The sequence below is a fragment of the Schistocerca americana genome, chromosome 6 (genome assembly GCF_021461395.2).
Source record: "Schistocerca americana isolate TAMUIC-IGC-003095 chromosome 6, iqSchAmer2.1, whole genome shotgun sequence".
Taxonomy (NCBI): domain Eukaryota; kingdom Metazoa; phylum Arthropoda; class Insecta; order Orthoptera; family Acrididae; genus Schistocerca; species Schistocerca americana.
The window spans coordinates 115385346-115408946 of record NC_060124.1 but is presented as its reverse complement, the minus strand read 5'-3'; the positions used below and the strand labels follow the sequence as shown (position 1 = coordinate 115408946).

At 41.4% G+C, this 23601-nt stretch overlaps 1 protein-coding gene across 1 annotated transcript in view; it reads left to right on the top strand.

The window, feature by feature from the left end:
* Positions 1 to 13080, top strand: part of LOC124619999 — a 153600-nt gene extending 140520 nt beyond the window's left edge. The window contains exons 4-5 of the mRNA XM_047146664.1: positions 6897 to 7020; positions 13048 to 13080. Of these exons, the coding sequence (XP_047002620.1) occupies positions 6897 to 7020; positions 13048 to 13080 (157 nt within the window). The remainder of the gene's footprint in view (positions 1 to 6896; positions 7021 to 13047) is intronic.
* Positions 13081 to 23601: the final 10521 nt, after the last annotated feature.

Sequence of the window (23601 nt, the reverse complement as noted above, 5' to 3'; positions counted from 1 at the left end):
TACCATTAGGGTCTTGATAAGTAAGTCTGAGAGTATCAAAGTATGTCATATAAATTTCTGTACCTTTTGGTTGCACTGACAGAAGTTTCTAAGTTTTACAACGCCAAGGGACTATAGAGCTTAGGCTGTATCACAAATTTCTACATGATACTGTTATCCCTTCCTGAGATAAAGGAGTCGTCACAGACAGAGGGAGAGACAGTTGAATAACAAATGCTAAGAAACAATTTTTTCTTGTGAGACAATTACAACCTAACAATTTTCGGATGTTTCCTTTAGTTTTACTGTGAAACTTAGCTCCTTGACTAATGTCATCATTCCAGGTCAACGGGAAAACTTACACGTTTTGATGATTGAGTTGGTGAGTATCAAAATATTTGTCATAAATGGTCGCATCTTTTGGCTGAATTGACTTGTACGGCTTAATTTTTTAAACCGTCAAGGAACCGTAGGCTTAGGTGGGTGTCATATATTTCAACTTAATACGTCTACCCATTTCTGAGAAACGGGGTTTTTAACAGTCGGAAAGAAAGGCAACAGCGTGATCATCTTTACCTACTGAGGTACGAAAATCATACAGTATTAAGTCAAATCAAAACCATATATCGTTTACGAAAATGAGTGATGGTCTCTTCCCGGAACTGATAAGGGCAGTATAAATGCATAGTGATATGATTTTCACGTTCTCGTTAATAACGATCTCCGGACTTTTGAGGATGAGATTTAAAAGTGAAAGTATAAGAAACAACGGCGTGTAGAAGAAATGGCACATTATGTCCAAATATAACAAACTAAATGATATCCGCATATTACAATATGGCTGCAATGGGTTGATGCATACAACCGCAACGAAGACGCGAATGAGGAAAACCATATCGTCCTTCAACTGTTCGTGGAGTCCCAAAATGGGACAATATCCAGCGTTGATAACAGATATTGCTCTTGCTGATGATGGTGCTGATTGCATACACAGGTGTGCGAATCTGGAGGACGAATCGAACTTTCAAATGATGTTACTACCAAGTACCATAGGTCGCGTCCGCCTGCTTAGCTGGATGGTAACATGCTTGCCTCCCTTGCAACGGGCCCGTGTTCAATTACTGGCCGGCTTGGAGATTTTCTCCGCTCGTGGACTGGTTGTCGTGTTGTCCTCATCATCATTTGATTCTCACCGCCGGCACGCGATTCGTCCGATGTGGCGTCGACTGAAATAAGACTCGAATTTGTCGGTCGAACTTCCCCGGATGAGGCCTCCCGGCCAGCAGTGCCATACGATCATTTTTTTACTATAGGTGGATGAAACTTTGACCATACGTAGAAAGACTTACCACAGTACAGTACAGTACAGTATAAAACAGATCGTAACTTAAAGAAGTATGCAATGCGACGAAGAGAAATTTATTCAAACACAATAATTACATTGATGTAACCACGATTCATGATGCTCCTTTCAACATTAAAAAAAAGGCTTTGGATCGTTCTTGACAGAGCGTGTGATCACCACCTATGCTCTGCAACGAGCTCCAGTGATACGTACGAGGTTGGTAAGGAGTTCTTGCCGTAAGGCCCTCCGTCCCTCCACTAGCATTGTTAACAACTGCTGGACGTTCGCCGGTGCACGTGGACGTGCTGCAGTGCGACTCCCCAACGCACACCACACGTGATCGTTGGAATTTGTAGGGGGAACTGTCAGACCACCTCATTCACCGAATACCCTCTAGTTCCAAGAGCTCCACCAGCTGCCATGTTCGTTACGGTCGAGCATTGTCGTCCATAAAATTGAAGACAGACCCGAGTGCACACCCGATAGGACACACATGGGGATGGAGTACACTGCCACACACCAGTGAGTCAAAGGTTTTGGGGTCATTACGACCATGCAGCGTGACATCTCTCCATAGCATAACAGCTGGACAACCAAAAGTATGACGTTCGACCGTGCTCGACGTACCATCATGTCGTGATAAGTGCAGGCATGTATTAAAATGTATTCATTAATAACGATCTCCAGCCGTTTTAAATATCCAGCGATCCATCATGAATCGCAGGGACTTCATTGTAGTTATTGTGTATTTCTTCCAGTTGCCTCCTACAATACACACTTCATAACAGATTTAAAGGATCACTGTGTCTGTCTCCCATGCCGATGCATAAGTTTCAAATTGGCTCAGAGGTGCCTAGAAACGTCCTCTGAACCAACAACGCGGGTCCGTTCGATCTCAACGTCCGGCTCGAGAACGCTTCAAACAACAAGATGTCGACACATGCGAAAAAAGAGGCCAGAGGTCAGAAGTTCAAGTTACGTGTAAGATGGGTTAATGACGACACGTTGTCACCAAATGACACAGCAGCTCTACCCAGTTGCATCGTAGTGTACGTGTCAAACGACGGGGAGGTTGCCACAGCCCCTCTTCTCCACATTCCCCTCCTTCTTTTGACGTCTCTACAATGCAGATCAGAACCATGGTGCCTAGCGTTGAAATCAAGGGCTTACGTATGGATGGTCGAATATGCATTTCAGACACATCACCATTCAGAATCGACACAAAAAGGCCTCAGAGGATGGCATAAAGGGCATCGATGAAACTATCCCTTTCTTCGGGACGTTGATTCCCGCATATTGCCCAGTTGAAAGTGACAGTTTCCAACGAGCTACAGAAAGATGTTCCAGACACTCTTTGAGGCTGCTGACACCTCTCTGACATTTCAATCCTGAAAGGACATCGTTTGTTATCAACCGCATTTGTTCACAACCTTTCGACGAAATTTCCCGTTGTTTCGATGAATGCGCCAGTGCTCCATTCCTCTGTCATCATGCAACAGCAGGACGTGAAAGAGGAGCTACTTCTGATCATATTAAAATTTCGTGGAATGGTTTTTAACGGCCCTTAGTGGTTCACCATGAACACCAAAGAAAAACTGCGATCGCACTGCACTCTAAGGGGTGGGACCACGTTCACTCTATATACTATCACACGATGTCTTTACATAAGGATTGAACCTCCCAGGAGGTGTCACAGTGTCAAAGTTTGTCAGTGTCGTCTTCTTGCCCATCGCACTGCGAACTATCGTTTCCGAGCGAAATGAGCGTGTGTGTTTGTGTGTGTGTGTATGTGTGCCTGAAATATTTTCGTCGGCCACTCGTAAGAAAACCCCGCGATTTCAACGCTGGGCGTCGCAGATCTGACCTCCACAGCAGAGCGCCAAAGAAAAAGGAGAAATGTGGTTAAAAGACGGTGTGACGACCTTTCCACCGAGTGACAAATCCACGCTGGCCTTGAAGAGAAATTTGGCGAAATATGGTGCCAGTGTGACATAAGATATCCATTCTAACGCTACCCGAATATCAAATTCTCAGCTGTGGCCTTCTTTTCCCCATGTGGCAACATCCCACTGTTTGAAGCGTCACTGGGCCCGAGACTGAAGTCTCCGGGACTGACACTTTTGCGCCGTCACGGAGGAAGGTTGTAGGCACCTTTGAGCCAAGTTTTCAACTTATTAGTCGGCATGGGAGACAATTAAGGAGTTTCAAAAAGTGAGCCCTTAATTTTGTTACGCAGTGTGCTGCATTAGTTCTTTATACGCATGGACTGTTTCATAGAGCTGTACTGAAGAGTCAAAGAGAGTGGTACAAATGCCTAATATTGTGTACGGTCTCCGTGAGCACGCAGAAGTGCCGCAACATGAAGTGGCATGGACTCGAAGAATATCTGAAGTAGTGCTGGAGGGAACTGACACCATGAATCCTCCAGGGCTCCCCATAAATCCGTAAGAGTACAAGGGGATGGAGATTTCTTCTGAACAGCAGGTTGCAATGTATCCCATAAGTGCTCAATAATGTTCATTTCTGGGGAGTTTGTGGCCAGATGAAGGGTCTAAGCTCAAAAGAGTGTTCCTGGAGCCACTCTGTAGCAATTCTGGACGTATGGGATGTCACGTTGTGCTGCTGGAATTTCCCAAGTCTAAATGGTTCAAATGGCTCTGAGGACTATGGGACTCAACTGCTGTGGTCATAAGTCCCCTATAACTTAGAACTACTTAAACCTAACTAACCTAAGGACATCACACACATCCATGCCCGAGGCAGGATTCGAACCTGCGACCGTAGCGGTCGTGCGGTTCCAGACTGTAGCGCCTTTAACCGCTCTGCCACTCCGGCCGGCATTCCCCAAGTCTGTTGGAATGCACAATTGACATGGATAGATACAAGTGATCAGAGAGGATGGCAATGTACGTGACGTATCTAGGCATATGAGGGGTCGCGTATTATTCCAACTGCACACGCTCCACACCATTACAGGGTCTCCACCACCTTAAACTGTTCCCTGCTGACATGCATGAGGATATTTCCATAACCGTATACGTCCATCCACTCGTTACAAATAGATTCGCTCGATACAAATACAAATAGATACGGAACTCGTCAGACCAGGCAACATAATGGCAGTCATGAACAGTCACATGGCGGTGTTGACAGTCCCAGATGAGACCGGAAGCTTTGTGTTTTGCACTCACTAAGGGTTCACGAGTGAGCCTTCGGCTCCGAAAGCCCATATAAATGCTGTTTCGTTGAATGGTTCGCACGCTGACACTTGTTGGAGGCCTAACAATGAAATATGGAGCAGTTTTCGGAAGCACTGCACTTTTGTCACGTTGAACGATTCTCATCTGTCGTCGTTGGTCCCTTTCTTGCAAGATCCCTTTCCCGCCGCAGCATTGTCACAGATTTGATGTTTTAGAGGATTCCTGATATTCACGGTACACTCGTGAAATGTTGGTACAGGAAAATATCTACTTCATCGCTACGTCGGAGATGCTGTGTTCAATCGCTCGGGCGTCAACTATAACACCACGTTCAAACTCACTTATTTCTTGATAACCTCCCATTGTAGTAACAGTAACAGATCTAACAACTGCCTCAGAAACTTGTTTTCTTATTTAGGCGTTGCTGACCGCAGCGCCGTATTCTGCCTGTTTACATGTCTCTTTATTTGAATACGCATGCGTATACCAGTTTCCTTGGCGCTGCAGTGTACATGACCTCTGCACACCAAGCAGTTTCATATATGAGAAAACTTATTGTACCACGCAGTATCCACTAACGACACATTACTGTATGAGCTTCATGTTCAACAATATTCGATGAACGGTGTGCTCCGAAACACTTGTGCAGTCACCATTATTGTGCTTTTTCGGCGTAGTTGACACACTTCACATCCATCCTGTTTTACAAAGCAGACAAGCCCCCGACCCTCGTCCTGTGAACTGCAACGTCCAGCTATTTAGAGCCTATTAAAAGTAGTTCAAGTGGCTCTGAGCACTATGGGACATAACTTCTGAAGTCATCAGTCCCCTAGAACTTAGAACTACTTAAACCTAACTAACTTAAGGACATCACACACGTCCATGTCCGAGACAGGATTGGAACCTGTGATTGTAGCGGTCGCGCGGTTCCGCACTGTAGCGCCTAGAACCGCTCGGCTACTCCGGCCGGCTTAGAGCCTATTAGAAGCTCCCTGTCCTTCTACCATTTTCCGCAGATTCTCAAGACACTACCACGTGAACATTCTACCAACTTTGCCATTTTCGAGATATTCATTCACACGCTCTGCGTAATAATAATCTGACCTGTGTTAAAGCACGTATCTCAATGAATTTCCCCATTTGCAGCCATAATTTTGTTAGGGTGATCCCCCATCCGTGTCACGTGTCCGCAACGCCACCAGGCGACATCCAACGTTACGGTGGGCAGTGGTCATAATTATTTTCGGGCATAATGGTTACGTTTGTGAACCATGACTGTGTGGGATAATTATTTTTTTGTAATTTCTGCTACCAGTTACTTTTAATTATTTAGTGCTTAATCTAACATAATACAACACGGTTCGAACATCTTCTGTTCATCATCGTGCATTTATACAGTGACAAAATACAAAGATCAATAGTTTAATGTTACTCAACAGTTCCGCCATTACACCAGTGATGCAAGTGAAGCTACAAGGGGATAAAATCGTAAGTGATCAACTGTCATATAAAAGCCTTGCACACGATTTCCGCAACACACAACTGGTGCTAATCTATCTGCATCCTGTACAGGCTGTGATGTCATACATAACCAACAACAACAAAAACCTGCTGAAGACATCATTGACATCGAATTATGACCATCCACTACCCCCCCCCCCCCCAACCATCCTCTCACTCAAATGCCAGACCAGCCACTACTGTAACGAACAATGGACAAAAAGTTCTAGGTTAATTTAGTTTAAAATAATTTAGTTTTAAATAACATTTCTCTGTATCTATGTATGTATGTGTAAATCCCTGATGATGAACAGAACATGTTTTAAACGCGTTGTATTACCTTAGATTACACATAAACAAATAAAAGTGAAGCCGCGCGTTACTAGCCGAGCTGTCTCAGGCGCTGCAGTCATGGACTGTGAGGCTGGTCCCGATGGAGGTTCGAGTCCTTCCTCGGGCATGGGTGTGTGTGTTTGTCCTTCGGATAATTTAGGTTAAGTAGTGTGTAAGCTTAGGGACTGATGACATTAGAAGTTAAGTCCCATAAGATTTCACATACATTTGAACATTTTTGAAATAAAAGTGACTGGTAGCAGAAATTATAAACAAATAATAAGTGATCGCAATGTTTAGGCTTATTGGTGTATGTTTCTCGTATCCAGAATAATACATTTGGACAGCTCATAACTCATGAAATTTGAAAACAATGTATTAAGCATGATATCGTTCCTCAGGAAATATTCTTTTCTTTTCCTGAAAATAAAACTTTAAGATGTAAATCTGACATAATGTTTACCCTCGGCAGCTCTTATTTATTTTTCGTTATAGAAATTTCGGTAGTGACTAACAGAGACACGTGTTTCTTACTCCAGGGTGATGGCGTTCGTGCAGAAGGCTGTGGCGCGACTGTACGAACCTGAAGAGAAGCTGCTGACACTGCTGCAGGACCTGGGCCGTAAGCACGTCTCCTATGGCGCCAAACAGGAGTACGTGGATGTGAGTACCCTCCAGGTGTACGTTCTACCCGTACGTAGTGCAGCCCCGAGTGAGCCCCAATCTCCTGATGAAGGGCCTTTGCTGCCCCCCATATATATATATATATATATATATATATATATATATATATATATATATTGTTGTGGGGCAGCAAAGGCCATGCAGCCAACAGGAGTTACAGAAGTTCCATGTTTACATAACTGCATTTTCCACAATAGAACAATAAAAAGAGTTCGACGTACAATCATATCTCAATATAAGATAAAAACACAAAATAACGGACACCATACAGCCAGCAGCAGTTATAACAGTGCAATGTTAACAATAGTGCTGTTTTCACAGTTGTGAAATACTAAGAGAGGTTGGTAATGTAAATAATAAACGCTACATTACAACAGTTTTCGAACCAGACCGACTCCATAGGCTAATGGCATTCACAGCATCTCGTAATTGAAAGCTGGACAGCCGTGTGCTCACAAAGATAGGTTGCTAATGCGAATGGTAATGAAATAACCCTGCACTGCGTGTGATCTACATCGTGGAGAGAGACGTCCAGCATCTTCACCAAACACGTTGGCAGAAGAATTTGAGAGACAACGCTTGGATACAGTCTCATAATTATCTGCGTTGTCAACAGTGATTACTGTAAGTCAATTAAAACTTTTTCCTTTCAATTACTGAATACATTTGGTGTTTCACTCATTTATACATTCGTCTCAACGTCTTCAGTGCAGTACAGTATCAACGGTAATTTAGCTAAGATACCCAACGAACAACTTTGTTGCAAGCCACTTCCGAGTGCTCATTAGTATTGTTGAGAATACTGCAACTGTCTCTGTACATCGTTCACGGTTTAAACCGATCACAGAATTTCGCTGCTAAACTAAAAATAGCTACACAATATGATTAGTTGTCGTTTCATCTTATTCACTGTCCATAATTCTGAAGTATACGCAGGTCGAAAGCGTACTACTGCTTGGAAAATAATAATTTACATTTGTCTTGGGTGCTTGTAACAACGTAAACTACTCTCTTTTCAAATAAAATTACTTACTTTTGTACTCCTCAGAATAATACAAACATAGGGAACTACCTCGTCAGATTGACACCTTCCGACAACAGAGTTCCGAGACTGACCTCATTCCCAGTGTATAAGCAACGTCGGTGCAGTAACTACAGAGGTAGCTTGAATTAACAACTGTAAACAACAGGTACGAATTCGACTAGCCAGTTATAACCAGGCAGTGTTAAATAGAGGACGTGCGCCCGTAATGTGTCAATGTTATCAAGTCGCAACTCGCAATGAAACAACATCTCTAAATTTTGAGAAAAATTGTGTGCGAAGTTTGTCCAACACACCTGGTCTCCCGAACGAAAACAACGATTTGGGCACACGTGCCCGGAGACTTGACTGATCTTGTCTGAAAAAAATGATGAAGGGTGACAGGGCTTAGTGTCGACAACATGAAGCTTGACAAAACGACGAACTGGAGAAATTCACTGTATGGTCAATGTTTTCACGATGTAGCTGCCATGAAGGCCATTGTGACTTGCAAATGAACTACTTTCCAAAGTCCTAAAGAAAAACTTTCCTGACAGTTTCACATGTTGTGCCAAAGTTCAGTGCAACTTCTTTCGTTCTTTCTGTTTGTGCCGTGAATTTGTGCCGCTATGAGACTTGAAGCTGCAGCGCGAGACTGGTGCAAAGGTCTTGGGCTTATAGGGGCCTTGGGTTGACCAGTGGGTGAGCGAGACAGAGTAGTTGGACTTTGGGTTGCTAGCGTTGGCACGAAATGGCCTTCTTTCCATCGAGGGCAAGAGACAGCAACCCGGAATTGTCTTCTGGAGGGCAGCGGCGGTTCGTGATAACGTAGCGTGCCATGGGCAAGGCCGTCCAGGCAGTCTGGTGTTCGCTCGCGCAGAGGGTGGTGGAATATGCGGTGAACTCGTTCAGAACCAAGGGCGAGAAGCTTTCTCCAAGCTTGTATACGAGGAGCTATCCACGAGGCTAATGATGACCGTGGAGAATAAGCTCATTTTCGGACGCATAAAACACACTGGGACTGTTGGTATCTTTTGCCTGGCGAGAGGACACCGATTGCAGTGCAGACGCTGTCCGGGGCTTCCCGATTAAAATACAGTCACTCTTTAGATTGGTCGAGTGGTGTCACATTGTGTACAGTGGAGACTAGAGGGTGTGCATGTGAGTATCGTTTGATCATTAATATCAGGCGTGGTCGGTCCTTGGCAAAATGCAATGGTAACAGTAGTATGTGGTGACACGTTGGGCGTGCTGATGTTCCCTCTTTGTGAGAGCAATATTGATTTCGTTATTTGTACGCTGTGAGCTTGAATGATTTATACGTGCCACTAGCTGCAGTGCCCGGCGTTGCCCGGGATATTTCATATCTGCCACACAAAGTGAATGGCCTGTGCCTTGTTGATACTGATAGCGAATGAAGTTGCATGGGAATCTGCTGTAGACGAAGCTCTGTTCGCTCCAAAGTTTCCCTTGCTGTAGTTGTAGAAGTTCTCGAACGCTCACGGTGTAGAAGAAGCTCCGTTGTTCGGTTGTTTTCGACGCCCGGATGGCATTTTGTCTCTTAGCTGCAGCGCTTTTCTGACAAATAAACTTCCTTTTCCTTGGCGGCGCTTCATTAGGTATGAACTGATATCTACCTTAAGTAAACTTATTGTCTTCTAGTTCTAGATAGAACAAGATAGAACTTTAAAGTACTAAAATTAGCACAGTCACATAAGAGATGGCGATGTAAACGACATTCAAACTTTCGCTTCTAGTGGAAATTGTATTGTATTTTGTTACCAGTTTTCGATAAACAGAACTTCGATAAAAAATTTCGATGCTTCTGTTACAATTCGACAGTAACTGATTGTTTCTGTTAACGTTCAAAATTCATTTCTTGAAGAAAATTTTTGCAGGCTTTAGTTTCCCTGTACCAAAAGATGATAAGGTGTGTCATCTGTTGTTACATTTTGCTATAAGTATTTCATTGGGTTTTAGAAAAAAATCGTCTAATATAGTTTCAGCCCAGTTCTCATTATTTCAGGTAGGTAAAAACGTTCAGTAGCCTAGATCATATAAATATTTCTTAATTCAAGACAACAGGCTTCGACAGACGTTGATGTCATCTCCAGGTCTTAAAATAAACTTTTTCTTACGAAACGTGTTCATTTTATGTTGGACCTCATGCCAAGCTGTCATGTGGATAAAGATCAACATTTGGGTTGAGGTCCAACGTGAAATGAACATTTTTAATAGCAAAAAGATATTTTAAGACCGAAAATAACAGACAAAATCTGTAGAAACCGGTTGTCTTAAACAAATAAATACTTATGCGGTCTAGGACGTTGAATGCTTTTAGCAAGTAAAACAGATCGCTCCATCGGTCTTCTACAAAAAATAGGATTGTGCTTGAGCACGAAACGAACAGTTCGAGAAGTTTACGTCACAGTTCCGGAAATCGCGGGTTCTGTTCAATCTGTTAACCAGCTCAGGATGTAGTGACTTTGGTTTGTACTATATCCACAAGTTGTCTTAGCGTTTGTATTGGACTGTGGATTTTAATAATAAATATAATTGTGAAATACGAGCCACAGCATCTTCTACGTTCCTAGGGTATGCGTCACATGTAACACCGGCAACTAATAAACAACTACGTGTCTGTTATCATGTTTATGTCTAATTCTCGAGCATTCGCTCGTACCCCGATCTAGTGTCGTCCCATGACACTATATTCAAGATGGGTATTGTTGCTGTAATTTATTCTCGCCGTTAGAAATACAGTTACTTTACCACGATATATTTCGCTTGTTGGGCATTTAATTTTTCATTAATTTCCTTCGTTGTTTCATGCAAGTGTGTAGATTTTCTCAACAAAGATTTTTGGCAACAGCCTCTCCCCTTTATATATTACATACAGACATTTTTCAATCAGATCACGAAATCTTATGTGGACAGTGATATTATTTTTGGTCTTGAAGGTGAAGTGTGCAAAATGTTATCAAGATGGGAATAAAACTAAAGATTCGCACGAATTACTAACGAACACTCTTCCTTTAAATGTATTGATTGTACAGCAAGTGATCGTTTTATTATGACTGATTTTATTCACGTCATTGTATCGAAAATTACCTTATTGTGTTACATATTAGAGTGATCTGTTTTATCTCGTATTGTACAGAACATTATATTAAGAAATTTGTTTAGGTAGACCCCTAGATGGCTGACTGTAGCTCTGCTTCTGTAAATAGTTGTTGATGGGAGTGGTCGTAGACGTACACTTAAATGAGAGCTAACGCAGGTAGTCTTAATTATATAACAGAAATGTGTTCTAGTGGTTGTCCTGTGATTAACGTCAGAAAGTAATTAATTGCTAATTGTCGACCGAGGCCAGCCATTCTCAGCTATTATTGTAAATTACAATCGACCCCAATCAATTTGCTAGGACGAAGTTGATTTCAACATTCTTTTTCTTGAGTAAAATTTATTTTATGTTATTATTCTCCTGAGCCCCATTCCACTACAATCCAAATTTTCGCATCAGTATTAATCCAGGAAGACCGCGTGTTGCTTGTAGACCTCGCCAGGATGAGCACTTTCTACGGGGCGTCGAAAAAGAAGTGTCAGGGCAAGACAAGTGGCACTCTAGTGTGGTACATCTCCAAGTTCAGCATGAAGGATACTTTACGAGCAACTCATGTATCAGTATTATCTTCAATGTGAACAGAGCCTTAGCCTGCATATCATGCACCACGGGATAACTTTTGCCAATGCGTTGTTGCACAACTTGCCAATCCGTTGTTTCTCTCTTCAGTTTTGTTCACAGGTGAGGCAACGTTTGGAAGGTATGGAGTAACAAATATCCATAACCAACATATATGGGTCAATCGCAGTACAATACAGGCTATACGTAACCATCAGTTTAAGAGTAATGTGTTGGTTTCAATTTTAGGTGACTGGTAGGATCATAGATTGTCTTACAGGTGCTGTCTCCAGAGACTTATTCAGAAACTCTCAAAGACCTACTAGAAGATGTGACCCTACAATTAAGAAGAAGTATGTAGTCTGTACTTTAAGGAGCTCCAGCACAATTCAACGGGGCTGCCCGTTCCCCAGGCCTAAATCCCTCGAGCATGTGAGGGATGCAGTGGGCAGACATATTTCACTACGTCAACCGGCATTAGTCAATCGCTTTGGTGCAGGAACGGAACGCCCTATAAAAAGAAATCCTTATTATTCTGGTGGCAAGCTTGGGAGCACATTGTAGAGGATGCATTGCTATCCATCCTGATCCCACACCCTATTAAGAACCATATCTCACCTTTTGCAATTTTCAGAGGACCATGATAAACCGCGACAACTTCATTGTAATCGCTGTCTAAGAAAATAAGTGTTATTTCTATGGGTCTCACTGTGTATTTCTCACACTTACCTTCTGTGCTATACTACGCTATGCTGTATAATGCTGTACTGTAACTGTTCTTTCTGTGTACGGCAGAAGTTCCGTCAAGCTTCGTTTCTTGGCAGGGTCACATCATGTGAAAGTTACTCTCCTCATGTTTTGTACACCAGTGTAATATCAAATGTAGTCTTCATCCTCGTACTGGAGGTTCAGAGCGAGAGTGTTTTTAAAATTACCCTGAAGTTCTGTTGCTGCACCTCAAAATCACTTATTGTAAGTCAGTTCTTGTGTTTTAAGTCAAAGGTGTATTAAAGAAATATGTACTGGTGATTTCCTGTTTTATGTATTACACTTTTTGTCCGTGCATCTATTATTTATGATTCCTGCTTTTTGACACCAAACAGGTTTGTTCACATGTGGAATGGTTAGTCACTACAGCAACGCTACCGTAAGTGATAACTCTCAGTCACAAACACCAAGATCGGCTTCATAAATTATTCATTTGGATGAATATGTTCACCTGCCATCGGTGTTCAAATAGCTGTAAGGAGTTCACTTTGTCGATTAATAAAATACTTGATTAAGAAATAATTGGGTGTTGTAGGGCTTCGTAAATATCGAGTGTCTAGAAGACTAATGAATCGTAAAAGCAAGACAGAACATTTAGCGTTGATGATTTTCTACTATAATAAGAACGGAATGAAACTAGCAAGTGTTAACTCCACAAACTTATTAATCATTGTCTTCGTATTGTCGCAAATAGTCGGTACGCTTCCATTGCATTCCTTTCGTTTATTTGCTTCACCACTTCTAACAGCATGTAAGATTTCATGCTTTGTTAAGTTTTGCAATTATGTTTTTTGTGATTTCCATCTCATTTATAACCTCTAAAGCCTTTATTCCTCACTAACTGGTAAATGTAGAGAGGTATATTACATACCAACTAAACAATTCTTACAACTCCAGACAGTTTATAGCGGCTACAAGCATCAGCTTATTATAGTGAAATAGACTCATATTTCCTAATAACTCACATCCATTCATATCTTAATCAAAATTGTTATTCTTGACTGAAAATTTTAACATATGAAATGTTTGCACGCTTTCCTAAAAGCTCTATTTCCGGAACCCACTTAACGTTGTTTGTTAAGCTCCACTTAAATATGTGCAGTTCCACTACTTGAGATGACATCTCAATTGTATACACCTCGGTGTACTCATCTCCATGGTTATTTCTAAATTCTGAAATCGATTCTAGTGAATAGCTTGAAGAGCTGATACCACCATCAAACAGAAACACTTCATATATCTTAGGGCAAATTTCCAAGTTTTTGAATTATCTTCAAATTCAATACTGAAGTTCTTCGGTGACCTGAGTTCTTTGAGGTACGTTCAGACAATGGCAGCTGTTAACGCAAGAAAGAGAAGTATTGCGTAATAAACACTATCGCGGACCTGAATTTCTTTGGAACCACTCTGGCCTCTGAACGACTTAAAGTTTTTAGTTGCCACTATCGTTATACCTTCTGGAAGCTTAATCGTTATATACTACTGTAATCTGAATCCATTACTTAATCCATTCCTGTTGCTGACAGCAATAATAAATTTTAGCAACATTATTCAGTATTAATTGTGAGTAACGGGGCAACCGAAAATCGAAAGCTCATAAAGCATTCTGGCTTTGCAGGAAGTGAAGTGAAAAATCGGGGAATGTTGAGGCATAAGCGAAATTACAGACCAGGAACTTTCTGCCGGAACGCACGGTGTAACAGTCACAATTTCGGGATAAGCCATGCAGGACATTTCTAATTTAAAATATTTGTTCTCCTGTTTATAGGGTTTCCAAACAACGGTTATAGCTCTGATAATTCTAAAACAGATTCAGATTTAGGAAACAATTTTTTCTCTAAACGCAGAGTGGTGAACCATTTGCTGCCGGGTTGTAGGGCTAACCAGTTTAGCTATGGAAATACTAGAACAACTATTTTGTAGTGCAAAGGTTCCTTTCGCGACATTCAGCAGATTGTAAAACGAGTTTAAGTTTTACCTGGTAGCGATTCAAGAACAGCGACCAAAACGTGCGAATTGTAAGGCCGAAGAATACTAGCAGACCGCAATACACTGCTAAGTGAACATAGTGTAAGAAAATGAATACTCGGCGGTGGATACAAACGTGGCGCATGACAGAGACTTTCAGCGCTTTGCTTCAAATCTTTACAAAAGTTAGAATACAGCGATCCTACTCATGTGCGTCACACTCAATATCAGTTTACTGCCGTTTTTTCGAACAGGGGCTCCAACAGTCGATATGTTACGCCGCAAAAGTTCTAAGTACAAGGAATGTGATCTTTGGTGTTGCCAGTAGAAGAGTCTTTGCCATTGGAGCACTCAGTGAGGAGTAAATGAGAGAGCTGCGTATGTTCACGCTGCTGAGCAGTCTGGAAATAGCTACCAGCACACAAACAAACAGTAATAAAATAAAACAGTTACAAACTGTGCGCTGGTCCGATTCAGGTTCATGTTTCTTCGATGTCTCTCTAGATAAAAATGTTATAAGTGCTATGCTCAATGAACCCATTCGCCGTTTAAAGACTAACATTTGCCGAATAGATTCTTTCGTTTCATTGATTTAATGTGAGTGCACATAGTGTTTTCTTATTTTACATTCTATTCCTTCTGCGAAACTAAGGTGACTCAGTTCAATTATCAAGTATTTCCTCTCTCCCCCTCTCTTTTTTTTTTTTAAAAAAAAAAAAAAGAAGCAATTATCCGATTAGGACGGAATTCGGTAGGTGTGATGTACATCTAGGGACAGACATAATTACCAACAACCCGTCGATCCACATCTTGACCTTTTGAAAGCAGTTTTTCGGCTTCGTATTTATTGACACTGTTGTTTGATGTCCTCCGGAGGGACATCGAGCGGAATTACGCCCAATTGCCAATTTGAATCGTCAAATTCCCGAGATGGATGGAGGGCCCTGACCATAATGCTCAACCGTTTTAAGCTGGGAATAGATATGCAACGAAGACAAGGAGTAGAGACTATCGCCGTGTTTCGGCGAGCATTATATTGCCGAAATACAAGCCCTTTATGGCTTGCCCTGAAGAACAACAGAAAGGTGCGTGGAACACCGTCGACGTACTGCTGTGCTGTAAGGGGCCACGGATGACAACCACAAGAGATTCTACCATGAACTGAAATGGCACCCTAGAACACGACTCCTGATTGTCGGATCGTGTGGCAGCCGACAGTCAAATTGGAATCCCACCGCTGTCCTGAATGTCTCCTGCCAAGTCTCTTGGCCCTCGGGACTCGTTCGAATGCCGGATACCATTGCAAACGGTCTTGTTGGTACACAGATGTCAGTGATACTCGATGCTAGGGGCACCAGGACCTGATTCCCCTTTCTGTGAGCCGACTATTATTGGTCCTTATGGTCACTGAGGCACCAGCTGCATGTCGGATCGATGACAGTGATGAATCTGGGACTATGAGTGCCTCTCTCACGGTTGGTCGGTACACACACTCTCTCGTATCTCAAGGTCGACCGCCTCCTTCTTGATGCTGTTTTCGCAGCTGCTTAACCATTCCTCCAAAAATTGACGAATTGTGAAACTGAAACTACTAAAATGCCGATAGATTCACGGCTTGCTTTAGCGAGCATCTCTGAGCCGCACTACATGTCCTTTCAGTTGCTATGTGCATATATTGTTCACTCGCCTGTCCACGAGGCATAGTTTCTGTCCACCTGAGTAAGCGAAATGAGATCCTCAAAGACTGTATGCCTTGGTACCGAATGTGCCTCGAAATTGAGCTGCAGTGACACAGATTCATCCATCGCCAGCCACACCTTACAATTTTACATTTTTTGCGATAACTCTATGCCTATCAATTGGTGATCAATTTGCTCCTTCGTTGTACGTCGTTTTATTTATCTTGCAGGTTATACGCTGTGGTTATAATTGAAGTTTAACATTCAAACCGCTTTCGAAATAACACCGCTGGTCAGAATGACGTCAAATTGCAACGGAATATTATTGGAGAAGGGGGAAAACGTATGGCAGAAGAAAACTAAATAGTTACAAAATGCAGCAATAGATGGCGCTGTAGGCATCATAATTTAACAGTGGACGACTGAAAATGATATATGAATCATACAGCAATGCCTGAGGTGTACGTTTGACGTTAAACTGACTGTACTACCCAGTGTGCAAGTGTGTGCAGGTGTGCTACTGTTAGTTACTTACGCCATCCGCCACGAAAAGGTCATTTCGCATTGGATGCGAAAAATCGATTTTTAACTGTCCTGAGGCCAAACAACGCATAAAAGCATCACTCACATCTAATTTCTCCTGAGGCCAAAAACAGCATAAAAACCATGAACCAAAATAAAATGGGATTATGAATTTCCCTGTGACTGGCACAAAACATATCCAATATGCTGTCCACTGTTTTCTGAAACAACTTTAAATTGATAAACTGTATGTTTCACAACTGGTCGTAGTGTTTCCGGGATCACGTTCAGATTGCGTTGCCCAATGCATGCCTTCAATCCAGTTAAGTCTGCAATCGGAACACTGAACACAACATCTTTCAGGGAGCCCCACAGCCTGAAGCCACGCGGATTAAGATCAGCTTATCGGGAGGGCCAGGCTGTAGGGAAATGGCGGCTGATAATTCTAACATTTCCGAAATGGCGCTTCAGCACCTGCTTAACTGGATTTGCAATGTGCGGAGGTGCACCATCTTGCATAAAAATGTTCCTATCCACGCTGTTGGAGAGCTGGAATGACGTGGTTGCTCAAAAGACAGTCAGAACGCTTACCAGTGACGATAGAGATAACAGGACGGGAAGCACCTGTCTCTTCGAAAAAATGTGACCCTATGATAAACGATACCATAAACCTTCACCACACAGTGACCCTCTCAGGATGAAGAGGTACTGATTGGTTAGCGTGTGGATTTTCCGTTGCTCATATTCGACAGTTCTGTGTATTGACGTATCCTGTCAGATGGAAGTGGGCTTCATCTGTCCACAAAATCTTCCACGGCCAATCATTGTCCATATCCATGAGAGCAAGAAATTCGAACGCCTAGGCCTCCCTTGCTGGCAACTCAACGGGAAGCAATCGTGCACGTGGGTAATTTTGAGTAGATAGCAAAATAAGATTTTTTTTTTTAGCATTTAACCCACCATGCTCACTGTTACGCCCAATGTTCGGGCAATTCTCCGTGCACTACACGATTGCACACCACCACTCATCTCCTCCTGCAGTGCTCTGGCCACTGCTTCCACTGACGTCGAATCAATTCATTTACTCCCTCTACCAGGTTCCATACCAAAAGAGACCGTCTTCTCGAATTTCTAAATCATTTTCTCCATACCCACAGCAGTCATCGGACTAATGCATTTTTTTTTTCATTCCTTTCAGTGCCCGGAACTTCTGCAGAGCTACTTGTGCACAGTCATCATTCTTGTAATACAGCTTTTCAAGCAGAGCGCGATCGTGCATTGAGACAGTCATGGCGAACGATGCAGACGCCAAAGGAAGAAAAGGCTTTTTTTCTGTATTGCTAGCAGCTGCACAGTCCATCACACTAATACGGGGACACGCACAGGGGGAGAGTTAAAAAGGCGACAAAGTTAAAAGAACACTGCTGGCAATTCGTTGCGCACTTAAAATCACAGGAGTCAATCAAACACAAGTCAGAAGGTGGACCCAGAACAAAAATCTCACAGAGCGAGACACTTAAAAACACACTGGAAACAACGGAACACTCACAAAGAAAAAAGAAAAGAAACACTTGTAGGGATCTGCCGAGCGACTGGAGGTCAGAGACGAGGGAAAAGAGGGGAGAAGGGGCGCACCCAGATGCAGGAAACGGGCAGGGCTGGAGATGAATAAGGAAGACAAGACAGGAGGGAGTGCCGAGACACAGAAGGGGAGCACGGGAGAGGGAGGAGGGAAAACCGTGAACCCGGCATCTTTATACCAACGTCAGAGGATCGTGTGCATGACAAGTGTTTTCATTTACGTATTCTGACACATACAGAGCCATCTATCAACCATAGCCCTAGAACATTATGTAAGGGAGAGTCGGAGCTTCCTAGAACTTCTTCAAAGACAGGACCCAAGAAAGACACCTACTGGGCACTCTGAACATCAACACACTTATGAATAATTACTATTAAAAACAGTCTTGATCACGATTTATTTAACAAGGTGACCGGTTTCGACCACTACTGTGGTCATCTTATGTTTATGAAGAAAATTATAGTATTAAAAACAGTTTCGAATTAACTAAGTTAATTTATGATGTGGATATTCCAAAAAACGCAAGGTTTGCATCGTTGGACATCACAAATCTTTACACGAATATACCTATTCAAGAGACTATCTCTATTATTAATGATAACTTAACGCATCACAAAATCATGAGCCCCAAAGAAATAGTAGAATTCATCGAACTGTTAAGAATTACTCTAGATTTTAATTATTTTTCATTTAATAATAAAACATACATACAAGAAGATGGACTTGCAATGGGAAATTCCCTGGCTAGCACTGTAGCAGATATCTTCGTCAACTATGTTGAAATCCAATTTTTGAAAAATAATCCAGAAATAACAAATAAAATTATATACTACAAAAGATATGTTGACGGAACACTGCTATTATATAACGGCTCTAAGGAAGAAATTGACGCTTTCGCTAACAACTTAAATAATTTACATCCAAAACTTGTATTTACAGTAGAACATGAAAGTAAAAATAGTATTAATTTCCTTGACCTCACAATTACAAAACAGAATGGAAGACATAATATTTCTATTTATAGAAAACCCACATCAACCGACGTAATAATAAATGCTACATCATGCCATCCATTAAGATACAAAATGGCATTTTTTAAAACTATGATACATAGGATACTGAAATTACCTCTCCAACATGATGCAATCCAAAAGGAAATTGATACAGATAGCAGTTGCTAACAATTATAATTCCTATCAGGTTGATCTGTTATATAAAAAATTGCAAGAAAAGAATGATGCCATTATAAATTCCAAGAAGAGATTTACACAAATGACATACATGGGACCTATCTCAGATAAAATAAATGAATTATTTAAGAACACAAGCGTGGCAATAGCATTTAAAACTAATAACCCCCTACAGATGAAACTGAAACACACAACTGGAGACTCAAATAGATACCAAAAGTCAGGTGTTTATAAAATAATATGTAATGACTGTGAGAAACAGTATATTGGCCAAACTGGCCGAAACTTTTTGACACGTTTCAGAGAACATACTACTGGTGCTGCACGTATCAAATCAATATTCGGTCAACATCTTGATGAATACAATCATTCTGAGGGTTGCATTTCTAGCAATTTGAAAATATTACATATTGTGCCAAAGGACCACCGCTAAATACCTTAGAAGAAATTGAAATTTTTACACTTCACAAAAGTAATCCATTATCTGTTTTAAACGAACAACTTCAGTTCAAAGACAAACATTTCTTTGAGCTTTTCGATGATCTGCTTTAGAATGTCTACTCTTCTGTATTTGTTTTAAAAAAAGGTCTTTCAAATTATTAAGACTTTTAGTAAATATTTTATCTTTACATTGTAATTGTATTTCACCAAACATTATTTTATGATTGACTATCTGTTTCAGAATTATTGCTTTTATGCTTTTAGACTACTAATTCACATCGTTTTATTTTATTATTGACAATGGCTCATAATTTAATAATTTTAAATTTTAAATTCTTTCCATTTTATTTGCTTATATGACTGGTATGTAACTAGAGGAATAGCAATGCCTTATTAAAAAAAAAAAGAAGAAATTGCACTTGTAATCTACATACTAACTTCATAGATAATATTTCATATATACGGTCAACTACTTCATAGCGTATTTGTGCAGCATGTAGTATATATATCAGCTACAGATGATTGTAGCTTACTCTTTTCGTTTCAATAAAGATAAGTTGCTGCTCAATAATACATCGTCTGACGCCACAGTCTTTTCCATTTCACTTCGCAACAACTTCGTTGGAAAGAAGCCTGCTGCCACATCTTTGCATCGGCGTTTGTCCTCACCATGACAACCACTAGTTCAACTATCGACTCTACAACAACTTCAGTGGAAAAAGCTTGCTCCTTCATCTTTGCAACGGCGTCTAACTTCACCATAGCAACCAGTGGTTCCAAATGGTTCACTGACAGGCCACGAGAGGGCAACCCACGTACTGCCAAACCGAAGCTCATTTTCCTACATATTTAAATATTTTTAACGCTTTTTAATTGACAATAGATGTTTAATAAGCTAAGTTTAGTGTATATTTATTTCTAATTCTTGACAATGTTCTTTTAACTAAGAAATTTTAAATTGTAATTCGACTTATAACTCATTGGTTAATAATGACATCATGCAGTCAGAAGTGGGTGGAGCCTCCATTATATAAAGTAAGACGTGCACTGGTTTCTCCAGTTGTGATTCTCCAACAGAAAGGGGTTCCTACTCAATGGTAATTCAACGTTTTATAGCTTTATAGCCGTATAACTCTATGTATTTTCATTAATGCATGTAGCCCTCTAATTAGTGCTTTGTATACATCTTGTAGGTCTGAAGATGACCACAGTAGTGGTCGAAACCGGTCACCTTGTTAAATAAATCGTGATCAAGACTGCTTTTAATAGTAATTATTTACAAGACATTGATCACTGCTGTTCCCGTAATGCATTCAAAACTAATAAGCTTATGAATGTTGGTAAACTAAACTAACTAACTTGCATCCATAATAAACGCAACATTCTTATATTAGTACTTCAAGAAGCAAGGAAATGGATGATAATGCTATTGAGTCAGGTGTATACCGAATTTACATTGGAAAACCAGCCATTAGAAATTCCAATAATATGACTAAGTTAGGGACAGCATTTATGGTCAAACAGCAACTTACTGAATCAATAGCTAATTTTATGTCCCTGCCACAACGAATTTCATATTTCACTTTTAAATCGGGCGATATATGTTACATGATTATAAATGCACATGCACCTATCAACCAACACAACAGATCGAACGTTGAAAAAGTGGAAGATTTTTGGGAAATGCTAAATTAAAAAACATCCAGACTACAAAAAGAACAAATCAATATTTTAGAGGGGACTAAAGAAAGAAAATTTAAATGAGTACACTATCCAGCACATGAAGGAACAAATAGAAATGCGGAAGTGCTCATACACCTTTATAAACTACTTAACCTTAAATTAATGACAATATTTTTCAGGAAATTAGCAAAAATGGTTCAAATGGCTCTGAACACTAAGGGACTTAACTTCTGAGGTCATCAGTGCGCTAGAACTAGGAACTACTTAAACCTAACTAACCTAAAGACGACACACACATCCATGCCTGAGGAAGGATTCGAACCTGCGACCGTAGCGGTAGCGCGGTTTGAGACTGTAGCGCGTAGAACTGCTCGGCCAACCCGGCCGGCGGAAATTTGCAGACAGAAAAAAACTTGGATATCTCCTAATCCGAATCAAGGTTAATGGTGAATGACAAATCTATAGCGTGACATTAAATACTAGTAACCACAATGAGAATCTTGGATGTCAGAGTGAGATAGGGCCTAGACATAGACTCAGACCATTATCTAACAGAAATAAAGACCAAGTTTCAACCGATTAGACCTAAACCGAATCCTAAAAGATTTCCAAGAGCAAACTCAAAATTTATCATACAAAATCGGGATAAATTCTGTGATATACACACGAAAAGTGAGAGATTTGGAAGAAATTAGAGAAAGAATGATAGAGTCAGTTAAAAAATGGGACAATCTGGAAAAATACGAAGAAACAGATGGTGAAACGACTTATGTGATGAACAAATTGACACTCGACTGAAGACATGGGAAAAAAACGAACAGTGGTAAGAAACTTGATTATTGGGAAAAGCTTAAGAAAGAAAGAGAAAAAAGGAAAAAATCATCGAATCAATGAAGAAAAAATACGACAAAGACAGACTAGAAGCAATAGATTCAGACTTTAAAAGGAACAACACTAGGGCTTCTATGAGCCTTTCATAGGGGTTTTAACAGGATTCCAGTCACAAAGTATATATTTAAAGATAACAATGGAAACATGGTTTTAAGCAGTAACGAGAACTGCCAACTTTTAGCTGAATACTTTGAAAATCTACTAAATTCTGAAGACACTATCAACAAATTGCAATTTCAAGAACGACAACATGAAACTCCACCATCAGAACCGCTTACAGTAGAAGAAACTGAGAAGATTATCAAGTCGCTGACGAATAACATGGCCACAGGATAAGCTGGGATACTAGCACAAATGTGGCAAGCATGGGGCTTATCCGCTTGGCAGAAAATTCACAAGGTAATTAAAGACATTTGGACAAAGTAATCATACCCAGAGACTAGAAACGATGACTGATCCATCGACTCCCCAAAAAAGGAGTTTAAGCAGATCTCAACCACTACAGGGGTATCTCATTGTTACCAGTAAATATTGTACAAAAAACTTCTCAGTAGAATAGAGAAACAAATACGATCTAATATACACTCCTGGAAATGGAAAAAAAGAACACTTTGACACCGGTGTGTCAGACCCACCATACTTGCTCCGGACACTGCGAGAGAGCTGTACAAGCAATGATCACAAGCACGGCACAGCGGACACACCAGGAACCGCGGTGTTGGCCGTCGAATGGCGCTAGCTGCGCAGCATTTGTGCACCGCCGCCGTCAGTGTCAGCCAGTTTGCCGTGGCATACGGAGCTCCATCGCAGTCTTTAACACTGGTAGCATGCCGCGACAGCGTGGACGTGAACCGTATGTGCAGTTGACGGACTTTGAGCGAGGGCGTATAGTGGGCATGCGGGAGGCCGGGTGGACGTACCGCCGAATTGCTCAACACGTGGGGCGTGAGGTCTCCACAGTACATCGATGTTGTCGCCAGTGGTCGGCGGAAGGTGCACGTGCCCGTCGACCTGGGACCGGACCGCAGCGACGCACGGATGCACGCCAAGACCGTAGGATCCTACGCAGTGCCGTAGGGGACCGCACCGCCACTTCCCAGCAAATTAGGGACACTGTTGCTCCTGGGGTATCG